General features: G+C 44.8%; 1 protein-coding gene across 2 annotated transcripts in view; it reads right to left on the bottom strand.

The window, feature by feature from the left end:
• The window catches only part of NT5DC3 (5'-nucleotidase domain containing 3), a 55,457-nt gene extending 42,739 nt beyond the window's left edge, over nucleotides 1-12,718 (bottom strand). For both annotated transcript variants that reach the window (XM_030856202.2, XM_060307117.1), the window contains exon 1: nucleotides 12,496-12,718. In XM_030856202.2, the coding sequence (XP_030712062.1) occupies nucleotides 12,496-12,697 (202 nt within the window). In that variant the 5' untranslated portion in view covers nucleotides 12,698-12,718. The remainder of the gene's footprint in view (nucleotides 1-12,495) is intronic.
• Nucleotides 12,719-12,969: the final 251 nt, after the last annotated feature.

Below are 12,969 nucleotides of genomic sequence, written 5' to 3'. Positions count from 1 at the left end.
CATGGACACATGTGCTATGGAGACACCACGAGATGGAGAAGCCTGGAAGGCTAGGCCACCACATTGAGGGCAGCTGTCCTGGAGAAGTGCCTGAGGCCCCAGGAAACTGCAGGAGTGAGAAATAAACTGTGGTTATAGCTGTTAATCCTAAACCGCTGAGATTTTTGGTGTCGCTTGTCACTGCAGCATAAGCTAGCCTAACCTGACTGACACACCTGTTTCTCCAGTATGCTCAACTGCTCTGGGAAACCGCCCCTCCCTAACATTCGGACTATGTGGTCCTGGCGAGGTTCTGTTCCTGACTCTGGGAGGAGATCATGTGACCCAAACCTGGCCAACGAGAACCCCTGAATTCCCTCACCAACACGATTCATCTGGGGCAGGTACCTCCAGCCAATTATCCTCATATGTCCCCTGTAGCCACAGAGAACCAATGAGGCCAATCAAGGAAATTTCTGGATTTATAAGGGAATTTCAAGCAAGAGACATTCGTTTCTTCCGAACATGGACCTAAGAGGATATAAATCTGGAGATATGAAGGACCACCTCTAGCAACCTAAAAAAGAGGCCAGTGGGGAGGAGGGCAAGGTCAAGAGACGGAAAGAAGCCACCCAACGACATCAACTGAACTTGGATCAAGGCAAGCTTGAAGCTGGTACTACCTCTGGATTTTTCAACTGCACAAGCCCATAAAATATCTTTTCAATTTTTTGCTTAAATTAAATCAGTTTGACTCAGGCTTTTTTATTTTTATTGCTTGCAGCTGAAGGACTCCTAACTAAAAGTTCATTTCAAGGATATTCAGCCACTCAAAATTCTCACTGCCTACAAATTTCAACTTTTAACATGGCATCAAAGGCAGTCCCCACGTAGACTTCAGTCTGTCTTCCCAATCTTAAATCCTCCTTCATATGCCCTATTTTCAACAAGGTGGGCAATCTACTACTCTGTGTTCTCCAGAACATACTGTAATTGAATACTGATGAATAAAATTCACCTGGAATAGTCTATCTCTCTAACTAAATAAACACTGCTTAGCTATATGGAAAGGGTGTCAAGTAAGATGTTCCTTCACACTATGCTGCAAAACAAACACCATGTGAATCAAAGACTTAAGTTTTATTTCTAAATATTAAAAAGGTGGGAAAATATAGACTACTATTTACTTCATCTCAGGATAGAACATAACTTTCCAAATGTAAAAGCAATAGAATAAATCAAAACAAAAATATCAACAGATTTACAATATAAAAATTTTAAACATCTGTGTATCAAAAAGTATCACAAATTTGGGGGGGAAGGGTTATATTAGACAAAATTAAAAGATAAACAGCAAAGACTAATATCCTTAATGTAAAAAAAGAAAAAGCCGGGGCTTCCCTGGTGGCGCAGTGGTTGAGAGTCTGCCTGCCGATGCGGGGGACACGGGTTCGTGCCCCGGTCCGGGAAGATCCCACATGCCGCGGAGCGGCTGGGCCCGTGAGCCATGGCCGCTGAGCCTGCGCGTCCGGAGCCTGTGCTCCGCAACGGGAGGGGCCACAACAGTGAGAGGCCTGCGTACCGCAAAAAAAAACAGAAAAAGCCATACAAACCCAATAAACAAAAAGATAAAGACTATATCTCACAAGAAAGGAAATTAAATGGCTAATAAACGTTCAACCATTCCAATTATTTTTTAAAAAATCAAACTAAAACAATTAGGGACTTCCCTGGTTGCACAGTGGTTAAGAATCCACCTGCCAATGCAGGGGAAAATGGGTTCTATCCCTGGTCCGGGAAGATCCCACAAGCCATGGAGCAACTAAGCCCGTGCACCACAATTACTGAGCCTGTGCTTTAGAGCCCGCGCGCCACAACTACTGCAGCCCGCACGCCTAGATCCCATGCTCCGCAACAAGAGAAGCCACCGCGATGAGAAGCCCACGCACCGCAACGAAGAGTAGCCCCCGCTCGCCGCAACTACAGAAAAGCCCGCGTGCAGCAACAAAGACCCAATGCAGCCAAAAGCAAATAAATAAATAAATTCATTTTTTAAAAAACAAGACAATTAGACAGTTAAGAGTAGCTCTCTCTGAAAGGTGGGATTATCAATGGTTTTACTGTTTTTTATTTCAGTTACACTTTTTTCTATTATAAGCTTGTGTCACTTGGCTAAGAAAAGTTACACACCATTTTTTTCCAATGAGACTACAGTGGTGTCTTCGTTGCTGTTGTTGCTGTTATTTGTATGCGGTTTTCTTTGGGGGGGGTGGGGTTTCTACCCTTTTTGTTTTTAATGATAGAACATAGAGTGGGTGCTGGTGCTGGAAATGGGCAGCCTCACTCCTTGATGTTTAATAAGAGTATAAATCAGTTTGAACTTTCCGGAAAGCAGGGTGGCAATAAGTACCAAGAGATGCAGATAAAGATTTATACCCAAAGATTTCACTGCAGTTATATTAGAAAGCAAAACCTGGGTGAAAACATGCTCCATGTGGAGGCCCAAACATACACATCTCAGATATCTGAACTCAGGAACCAAACATGTTAACAGGAAAATGTTCGAACAGAAAAGCTGAAATGCACTTGAAAATCCTTGAAGTTTAATTTTTTGGTAATGGAAAAGCCACAGTCTCAGAGACATTAAGATGTCATTTTTCTTTAATTAAGTAGACTTTTTCTTTTTGGAATATGCTGTAGACATCAAGCTGTTCTCCTAGAAAAAGAATATAAAGATATGAAGCCCCTGAAGAAGAAAAGGAAGAAGAGAAAAATGGGGAAAAAAACTTTTTCCCAGAGAATTTTAGAGCTTCAAAAAACAGAAGAAAAGCCTCCTTTTTGCCCCGTTTACAGTCAGCCCTCCATATCCTTGGGTTCCACATTCACGAATTCAACCAACTGCAGAATGAAAACATTCCCCCCCAAATTTTTTTTCCAGAAAGTTCCAAAAAGTAAAACTTTCCCACATGCCAGCAACTATTTACACAGCCTTTACACTGTATTTACAACTATTCACACAGCATTTACATTTATTAAGTATTATAAGTAATCTAGGGATGATTTAATGTATATGGGAGGATATGCTTAGGTTCTAAGCAAATACTATGCCATTTTATATAAGGGACTTGAGCACCCGTGGATTTTGGTGTCCTCGGGGTCCTAGGAATGACTATACTACCACAAAGCCTTCTTTGAATCTTCCCAGGTCTCAATGGACCAGCAAGTTATCCTAGTGGCTAGTAATTATGTGCATCTGCAATGTGCCAGGCACCATATGAAGCAATGTGAATGGACCCCACTTAGCATGAGACACTAGTTATTATCCCCACTTTACAGGAGAAAAATGAAGATGAGACAAGGTTACCAGCTCAAGGTCACATTTCTTAGCTCGTGACATATTTCTACATTCCTACATCAACAAAAGTTAGAGCAGATTTCAAATATTTATTTTCCCTAATTTGATCAAATCTTAACTTCTGCTTATATTTCATAACCCTCCTCTATTTCATGAATATTAATATTCAAAATATTTTATGAATTAGTTCATATTCACTTAACACAGATTCAAATTCTCTTTTTAAAGGTCACATGTAGATTGAAAACAAGGTTCAAAATTTCTTTTAGAAGTATACATATAGGGGCTTCCCTGGTGGAGCAGTGGTTAAGAATCCGCCTGCCAAGGCACGGGACATGGGTTAAAGCCCTGGTCCGGGAAGATCCCACATGCCATGGAGCAACTAAGCCCATGTGCCACAACTACTGAGCCTGCACTCTAGAGCCCGCGAGCCATAACTACTGAGCCCTGTGCCACAACTACTGAAGCCTGCATGCCTAGAGCCCGTGCTCTGCAACAAGAGAAGCCACCGCAATGAGAAGCCCACACACCTCAACAAAGAGTGGCCCCAGCTCGCTGCAACCAGAGACAGCCCATGCAGCAACGAAGACCCAACGCAGCCAAAAATAAATAAATAAAATAATTTTTTTTAAAAAAGTATACATATAGACTGAAAATACATGAAAAATAAAAGTGTAGGGACTCGTATGTAAGGTGAAGCAGTATTTACATCTCCCCGACTGTTTCCACAAGTGAACTCAAGATTCCACAGCCAAATTTTAAACCCTTAAACTTCTCATCTATAACTGTCAATTAAAAAATAATGAGAAAAAGACAAACCCCACTATAGGCGATTTCTCTCTTAGCAAACTTCACCACGTTACAACTTCCTTCTGTGAAGTAACACTTGGGCAAAGGCCAGTCAGTTCTGCCACTGACAATTTCACATTCTCTGAAAAATGTGAATTTGTTTTGGCGCAACTGATATGTTAGGGAACGATCTGACCATAACACAAGTTTCACATGTATATTTAGACTGTTGTTTCGTGCCAACAAATGTTATTGGATATGATTATGTCCACGTAATACTCTTTCTGCTGATAATTAGTTACAGCCAGGGAAAGAAAACTGAGGAGCAAGTGTGACTTGGGATCAGACAATTCATAAGAGCATATTACTATCAGACCTTACAGATTTTAATACAGCTCTTTTTATACAGATGGCCAATAGGCACACGAAAAGATGCTCAACGTCGCTAAGTATTAGAGAAATGCAAATCAAAATTACAATGAGGTACCACCTTACAACAGTCAGAATGGCCATCATCAAAAAGTCTACAAATAATAAATGCTGGAGAGGGTGTGGAGAAAAGGGAACCCTCTTGCACTGTTGGTGGGAATGTAAATTGGTGCAGCCACTATGCAGAACAGTACAGAGGTTCCTTAAAAAACTAAAAATAGAATTACCATATGACCCAGCAATCCCACTCTTAGGCATATATCAGGAGAAAACCATAATTCAAACAGATACATGCACCCCAATGTTCACTGCAGCACTATTTACAATAGCCAAGACATGAAAAAAACCTAAAGGTCCATCAAGAGATGAGTGATAAAGATGTGGTACATATATACAAGGAAATGCTACTCAGCCATAAAAAAGAATGAAATAATGTCATCTGCAGCAACATGATGCAACTAGAGATGATCATACTAAGTGAAGTGAGTCAGACAAAGATAAATACCACTTATATGATATCACTTATATGAGGAATCTAAAATACGACACAAATGAACTTATCTATGAAACAGAAACAGATTCACACAGATAGAGAACAGACCCCTGGTTGCCAAAGAGGGAGAGAGGTGGGGGAGGGATGGAGTGGGAGGCTGGGGTGAGCAGATGTAAGCAACTATACATAGAATGGATGAGCAACAAGGTCCTACTGTACAGCACAGGGAACCATATTCATTATCCTGTAATAAACCATGATGGAAAAGAATGTTGAAAAAAACAATGTGTGTGTGTGTATATAGAGAGAGAGAGATGGATATATAGATAGATAATTGAATCGCTTTGCTGTACAGCAGAAATTAACATAACATTGTAAAACAACTATACTTCAATTAAAAAGAATTTTTTACTAAAATAAAAGCAACTATTTTTAGCCAGAAACTGTTTTCCCCAGTATCTCCAAAACCCGTTCAGTTGTTACCCACTTTTACTTCTGCAACAGCCCAATGAAAGATGCCAAGATGAAAGCAAGTATCTAAGGCATCCTACCCTTTCCTCCACGAAGGTGAACATCTACAGCGTTCCCTGCCCAGCACGCCCCAACCCTCGGATAAGCAATGACCCTCCCCCACCTCTGAACACACACATTCTGGGCTCTTCCAGGACACTGCCCCACCCCTCCAGCCACAGCTGTTCAGACTAGAACACCTGACTTGCACTGGGCCACTTCCAGGGTCCCACCTCAAGCCAGGATAAACCACAGTCCTTCCCTCATTGCTTTGTCTTTACTATATAGCTTTATTGAGGTACAAATGATACATAATAAATTGCACACAGAGCATACAGTCTGATGAGGTTCGACATACATACACACCTACAAAGCCATCATCAAAATAAAGACAATAAGCGTACATCTAACATCTCCAAACATTTCCTCACACCTTTTTTGAATCCCACCTCTCCCTCAGTCCCTCGATCCCCACCCATCCCCAGGCAACCGCTGTTCTTCTTTCAGTCAGATTCTTTTGCATTTTCTAGAACTTTATATAAATGGGAATCATACAATGTGTAATATGTTTGTACATTGATTTTCCCACTTACTAAACCCTCAGGAATTTTTTCAATAAGCACCCACCATGTGCCAGACACTGTACAGAGGCTTGTAGAGGGATTATTACAAAATAATAATAATAAGGCAAAGGCAGGCAGTGGGGAAGACCAAGAAATAAGAGGAACTTAACACCGGGCTGGGCGGAAGTCATTCTACTGCGTTTATTCATCTCAAAAGAAGTTTTCATTTTTCCCAGACTTTAGATATTTTGCACCGTCTCCAGGGAAAAGCAATCCGTGACAAATAGAATTAGTCATCCAAATAATAATACACATGACATTTATACTACTCCCACTAAAAGTTAAACTTCTATCTTATTACTTTGTAATATCTGTAATTCTGACTGCTGCATAAAAATCCATCAGGCTTCCTAAAGTTCCAAACATAAAATTATATGCACCTGCACTTGAAATAAAATTATATACAGTAATGGTTTAATGACATCATAATCTTAAGTCATTTTATCTTTTTTTTTTTTTTTTTTTTTTTGCGCTACGCGGGCCTCTCACTGTTGTGGCCTCTCCCGTTGCGGAGCACAGGCTCCGGACGCGCAGGCTCAGCGGCCATGGCTCACGGGCCCAGCCGCTCCGCGGCATGTGGGATCCTCCCGGACTGGGGCACGAACCCGCGTCCCCTGCATCGGCAGGCGGACTCTCAGCCACTGCGCCACCAGGGAAGCCCTTAAGTCATTTTAATAAAAAACAAACAACTGTTCAAAAGAAAAGTACATTTGTTTCAAGGGAAAATCTTAGAAAATTTAGTCATATCAAAAGATCAAATACTAGGCAAAACTATCACAATTTTTCATCAAAGCATAGAGGAAATAGAGAAGAATAAACATCAGTGCCTTCCATATGCCATGCACTGCTTCCCTCCACTTTGAACCAGTAGAATCACATGTGGCCTCCTGTGGTCAGGACCAAGTACCAACAAGGGATATCAACAAACACGAGTGAATGTGAAAGCGAGCTTCCAAAAATAATGAAGTCAAAGGGGAGAGCTGGGATGACACACCGTCACCATCTTCTTGGAATTACCTACTCTGTGACTCAGGCCATCCAAAATAAAAACTGGCAGCCTTGTGATCACATGGCAAACTCAAGCAGATGCCAGGTGGCCACTAGCTAGGGCTATGGAAAAGGGATTCCTTCTCCAAGCAGAGGACTGGACTCCATGACCTCTAGCGGCCCCTCTGGTTCTCCATTTTAGGAACGTCTGTCCTACGTGAAAATTATTATGTGGCATGTTTCTCCCTTAAGCCCTTTTGCTATTTTTTCCTATAGCCATGGATCATCAATATCACACACCTAAACAAAAGGTTTCTAAAGAATGTGTCAGGCTACTGTTCTAAGATACACAGAAAGGTATAAATATAATACAAACAACACCCACAGCCCCACCATGCAGCTGAGGAACTAAACCCTCTAAGATGTCACCTGCATTCTCCTCCTGCAGAGGGGGTAACCACTACCCTGATTTGGGTGTATAACATTCTTCCTGCATTTCTTTAGACTTTGACCACATGCATGTGTATCCCTACAAGTGATCTACAGTATGTTTTGTGTTTTCAAATCTTTTATAATTAGTATATGTCTGCAACTTGCTTTTCTCCACTCAGTCTTGCTTTTGTGAGACTCAGCCATGTTGATTGATATATAAGCACAGCTTAAGTTCAGGAGTCAACATACATCCTCTAGGAAGGCCCAGTTAGTAAACACTGTGGGCTGTGCGAGCCATACAGTCTCTGTTGCACCTGCTCAACTCTGACATCATAGCACAAAAGGAGCCAAAAAATATATACATGGAAACGAATGAGCGTGGCTGTGTTCCGATAAAACCTAACTAGAGGCTAGATTTGGTCCGTGGACTGTAATTTGCAACTCTTCCCATAGTAAACATTATTTCCTTTCAATGCCATTTCGGTACTTGTCTGATACTCATACTTGCTGGTTTTCTTTGGTTTGCATTTGCCCGAGACGCCTTCTCCCATTCTGTTAACTTCAACCTTTTCTACATCTTTGTTTTGGGGTGTATCTCTTTAAACAGCACCTAGCTAGACTGTGTTTCTTATATCTGATCTGACGATCTTTTAATCTGAGTTTATCATGATCACTGATATATTTGGAATTATTTCCACCATCATCCTTCATGGTATTTCCTGCTTTTTCTCAGTTTCTTTTACCTCCTCTCCTGCTCTCTTTCGGACTGATTTCTATACTGTCAATGTATGTTTAGATTTACTCACAGGTCTACCAATTTCTTTGCTCTCCCTTTGGGGCTAGGTTGAAGGTCTATTCATCCAGGAAGAGTTTGCATTTGCTTCTATCAGGAATCCCTGGATGCTATCACCAGATACATAAATATTACATGAAATCTCAAGTTAAAAAAAAAAAAAGGAACAAATTCCAAGTGAGGGGTATTCTACGTAGTATGTGAGCAGTACACCTCAAAACTGTCAAGGTGGGCTTCCCTGGTGGTGCAGTGGTTGAGAATCTGCCTGCCAATGCAGGGGACATGGGTTTGGGCCCTGGTCCAGGAAGATCCCACATGCCGCAGAGCAACTAAGCCCGTGCACCACAACTACTGAGGCTGCGTTCTAGAGCCTTCGAGCCACAACTACTGAGCCTGCGTGCCACAACTACTGAAGCCCGAGCACCCAGAGGCTATGCTCTGCAACGAGAAGCCACCGCGATGAGAAGCCTGCGCAATGCAACGAAGAGTAGCCCCCGCTCGCCGCAACTATAGAAAGCCCACATGCAGCAACAAAGACCCAATGCAGCCAAAAATAAATAAATAAAATTTAAAAATTAAAAAAAGAATTGTTTTAAAAAAGGAAAAAACTGTCAAGGTCATGGAAAACAGGGAAACTCTAAGACACTGTCACAGCCAAGAGAAGCCCAAGGAGACATGGTAACTAAATGCAGTGTGCTATTCTGGATGGGACCTTGGAGTAGAAAAGGACACTAGGTTAAACACTAAGGAATTCTGAATTAAATATGGACTTTGGTTAATACTGATACATACCAACAATGTATCAATATTGGTTAACTGGGACAAATGTACCTAAAGGGTTCAGCACCCAATTCCAACGAGAGTGTTTTCCCCAGGCCACCAATGCTTCGACACAGCAGGGTGTCCTACAACACAACTCACTTCTGACACCTCCTGGGGAGAACATCAGATCCTACAGGCTACAGGCTCAGTCCCACAAGACTGCCCCCTGCCCAACTTCAGTTCCAAGTCCAGCTGGTCACCTGTGCCTCTGACAGACCGGCTACAGACTGGAGGTTCCACTGACCCCCCTCCACGGGGTCAATTAATTTACTAGAGTGGCTCACAGAACTCGGGGAAACATTTTACTTTCTAGATCACTGGTTTACTATAAAAGGACACAACTCAGGAAGAGCCAGATGGAAGAGATGCAGAGGGCACAGTACATGGACAGGGCAAGGAATTTCCATGCCCTCTGTGGGTGTACCACTCTCTCCAAATCAATCTCCATGTGTTCACCAACACAGAAGCCCTCAGAACCCCATCCTTCTGGGTTTTTATGGAGGCATTTACGGAATCTTCATTACACAGGGAAAGACTAAATCATTGGCCATCGGCAGTCGATTCAATCTCCAGCCCCCCTCCCCTCCCCGAGGGGTGCGGGTCAGAAGACACAAAGTGCCAACTCTCTCATCACAGGGCTGGGCTCCCCGGCACCCAGGCCCCACCCTGTGGTTGCCCTGAGGTATTCCGAAAGTCACCCAATTAAAATAACAAAAGACACCTTTATCATCTCTGTACTGTACTTAGGAAATTCCAAGGGTTTTAGGAGCTCTCTGCAGTATTTCTGATTATAAATCTCAATATCACAGTCCCATAGTCATGAGAGAGGAAAAACTGCATATGGGGTTTAGAGAAACATGCAATTTTCCTGTAAATCTAAAACTGATCTAAAAAATACAGTTTATTTTAAAAAAAATTTTTTAATTTTGAAAAATAAACATAAAAAGAGGGTGGGAGAGAAAGGGTAAAACAAAGAGTAAAAATCATCTCTTTCCTGAGCAGGCTTCATTCTGGGAACCTCTTCAAAGAGAAGACACCTGAAGGGATTGTTTAGATTAAGGCAAGAGATCAAACACCAGAAAGCAATAATCAGGAAGGGAGAAAACAAGATTCTTTTGTCCTCTAGTAAACCGAAAAAAACCTGTGTATTTTTTTTATGCGCATCAGTACTTCTGAGCCCTCACTCCTACGAACACAGTGTCAAGCATTTCCTGCATCCCCTGGGACCGTTATTTATCTTCCCCAAGCTGGACTGTCACTTATCTGTTTACCAGCCTCCCCATCTGTGCAGCTCGGGCCCCTCTTGCTTGGCCCGGGCAGGCGCTCAGCCACTGTGGGCCCCTCCCTCTCACATGCGTCCATCTGTGAATCAACAGCTTTTAAGCCCACTGGTACGTGCTTAATAAATGCTTGGTGAATGAATGCAAGCTGGGCATGTGTACAGACTTCAGCTAAAGGAGGGGAGGGGTGGTGCAGCCCCAGATAGGGTGAAGGAAAAAAGTCCCTGAGTTCTCAGGGGTGAAACAGGGACTACGTGGGCGTGGGCATGGGCTGGGGGCGTGGAGACAGGATGCGGCACCCTGGCATACTGATTCTCAGACCTGTAACACTTGAAAAGGCTCACATATTATTTAGTTCAGTGGCTTCACTCTACAGAAAGAAGACTGAAGAGATTAGGTGGCTTGCTCAGCACCACATGTGGCACTGCCCCAAGCTAAAGGAGACCTAGACCCTAGTGCTAACTCACCTCCACCGTTACTAAGCGTGTCTCTATTGAATAACCAGCCGCAATAGCTACTATCTCCTGAGCATCTGCTGGATGCTAAGCCCACACTAAAAATCCTCAATTTATCCCCACATTACAGTTGGAAAACTCAGGTCAGAGAAGAGTAACTTGCCACCAAAGTCACAGAGCTAACAAACCTCAAAATCTCCCTCAAGCTGTCCTTCTCCAAAATCCCCCTGGGATTATCCCACACCAAAGGCCAACTCTGGCCTGAAGCTGATCTTTATCACCCAACCCTTCAACTGTCTCCTTTGCCAGGCACTGTTCTAAACACCTTTCATGGATGGACTCGCTCATTCCTCGCCACAACCCTATGATGTTGGTATCACCAGCATCCATTCCCATTTTACAGATGAGTAAACTGGAGCTCTGTGATGTTCCCAGAGTCTCACAACCTGCAGCAGCAAACCTTGTCTGTAAAATGTGATTCTACCAAATGTTCTCTCCACCAAATATTCTCTCCCTATCTCTCCACGCCACCTCTACCACCACCACCCCCCCAAAAAATATATCAGTATAAAAATTTCTATTCTAAATCTTCCCTGAAAAAAGCAGCACCAAGGGACTATCACTGGCCCTTTACACCAGTTCCCAAACAGTCAGCTGCTACTACAAGGCAGTGCAGGAAACAGGACGATGGGTTAGGGGCTGAGACAGACCCGAGGTCAAAGTGTGACCTTGGCCAGGCTTCTTAAACTTGAGTCTGGCCTGTCTCATCTCTAAGATGGGCATGTGGCACTTCCCTCCTAGATATGGGGAAGAATTCAGGGAGACAATTTATGTGTCTGACATTAGTATGTACTGGGTCCTCTTTGCGTCCCTCCCTGTTTCCCTAACCAACAATCAAACCAACTCATTTTATGTTCATCTGACCACTAAGTGGTCACTCCCTGGAATCACCTCCTCGCTGAGGTTAGTAGATAACTCAGAACACTCTCAACCGAACCCCTCCAATTTCAAGAGCAGCAAATCCTACCCCATCCCCTAAAACAAAGAAGGAAAATAAATCAGCCTCCGGACACTGCCACCTGCCCAGCAGCGGAATCCACGGTAACCCGCCGCCTGCCGGACTCCGGCGGTTACTATTATTGTTGTTTATTAATAACAATACCGAACGGTGCCTGGGGGTGACCGTCTCCCAAGTGATGTCCGTGGAACCCCCAGGAGAGCCCAAAGCGCTTCCGATGCAGATTTCTGGCTAAAAATCCCAGGAATTTATAAAACGGCTTTCCCGACAGGAGAAAGGCAAGAGTTGTAAAGTTTCTGGAAGCGCATTTTTCCGCGTTTCCCGGAAATCGCACTGCAGAGGCGATGTCGCCCGTGGTTGGGGACAACCGCGGGTCACGATGGGGGGCTCTGGAGGTCAGCAGCGGACCCACGCGGGTCCGAGGGTGCCGGCTTCCTCGATGGCCATATGGGACGGGACCTGGAGCCCCAGCCCGGCGGGGAGGGGCCTCCCCACGTACCAAGGGTGCGAGAGGGCGCAGCCTCACTCACCTGCCGTGCTCCTCTTCGCCTCCCGGTAGCGCTCCCAAAGGTAGCGCTTCATGTCCGGGGCGGTCCCAGGTGCTGTGCATAAGGACCGTGCGGGGCCCGCGCGCGACCGCCCCCGAGCCGCAGTCCGGCAGCCGCTCCGCAGGGCCGCCACCGCCCTTGCACCAGTCCCACGAGCCGCCGCCGCCGCCGCCGCCGTAGCCATGCCTGCCGCCGCCCGCCGCGAGAGGCGCCTGCCGGTAGGTGCTCTGCCAGCGTTCTGCCCGCTCGGCGGGACGTCCCTACGTAGGAGCACGTGGCGGCGCGGCCCGCCCCCCTCCGGCCGCCTCGGGGGCGGGGCCTTGGCGGGGCGGGGTCCTGGCGGGGCGGGGTCTTGGTGGGGAGGAGTCTTGGTGGGGCGGGGCCTTGGAGGGGCGGGGCCTAGGCCGGGCCCGGTGTGGGCGGGGCAGCAAGGGCCTGGGCACCCCAGGCACTCGC

The sequence above is a fragment of the Globicephala melas genome, chromosome 10, assembly GCF_963455315.2.
Source record: "Globicephala melas chromosome 10, mGloMel1.2, whole genome shotgun sequence".
Lineage (NCBI taxonomy): Eukaryota > Metazoa > Chordata > Mammalia > Artiodactyla > Delphinidae > Globicephala > Globicephala melas.
Note: the sequence above shows the minus strand (reverse complement) of the source record. Positions and strands in the feature narration are given on the sequence as shown.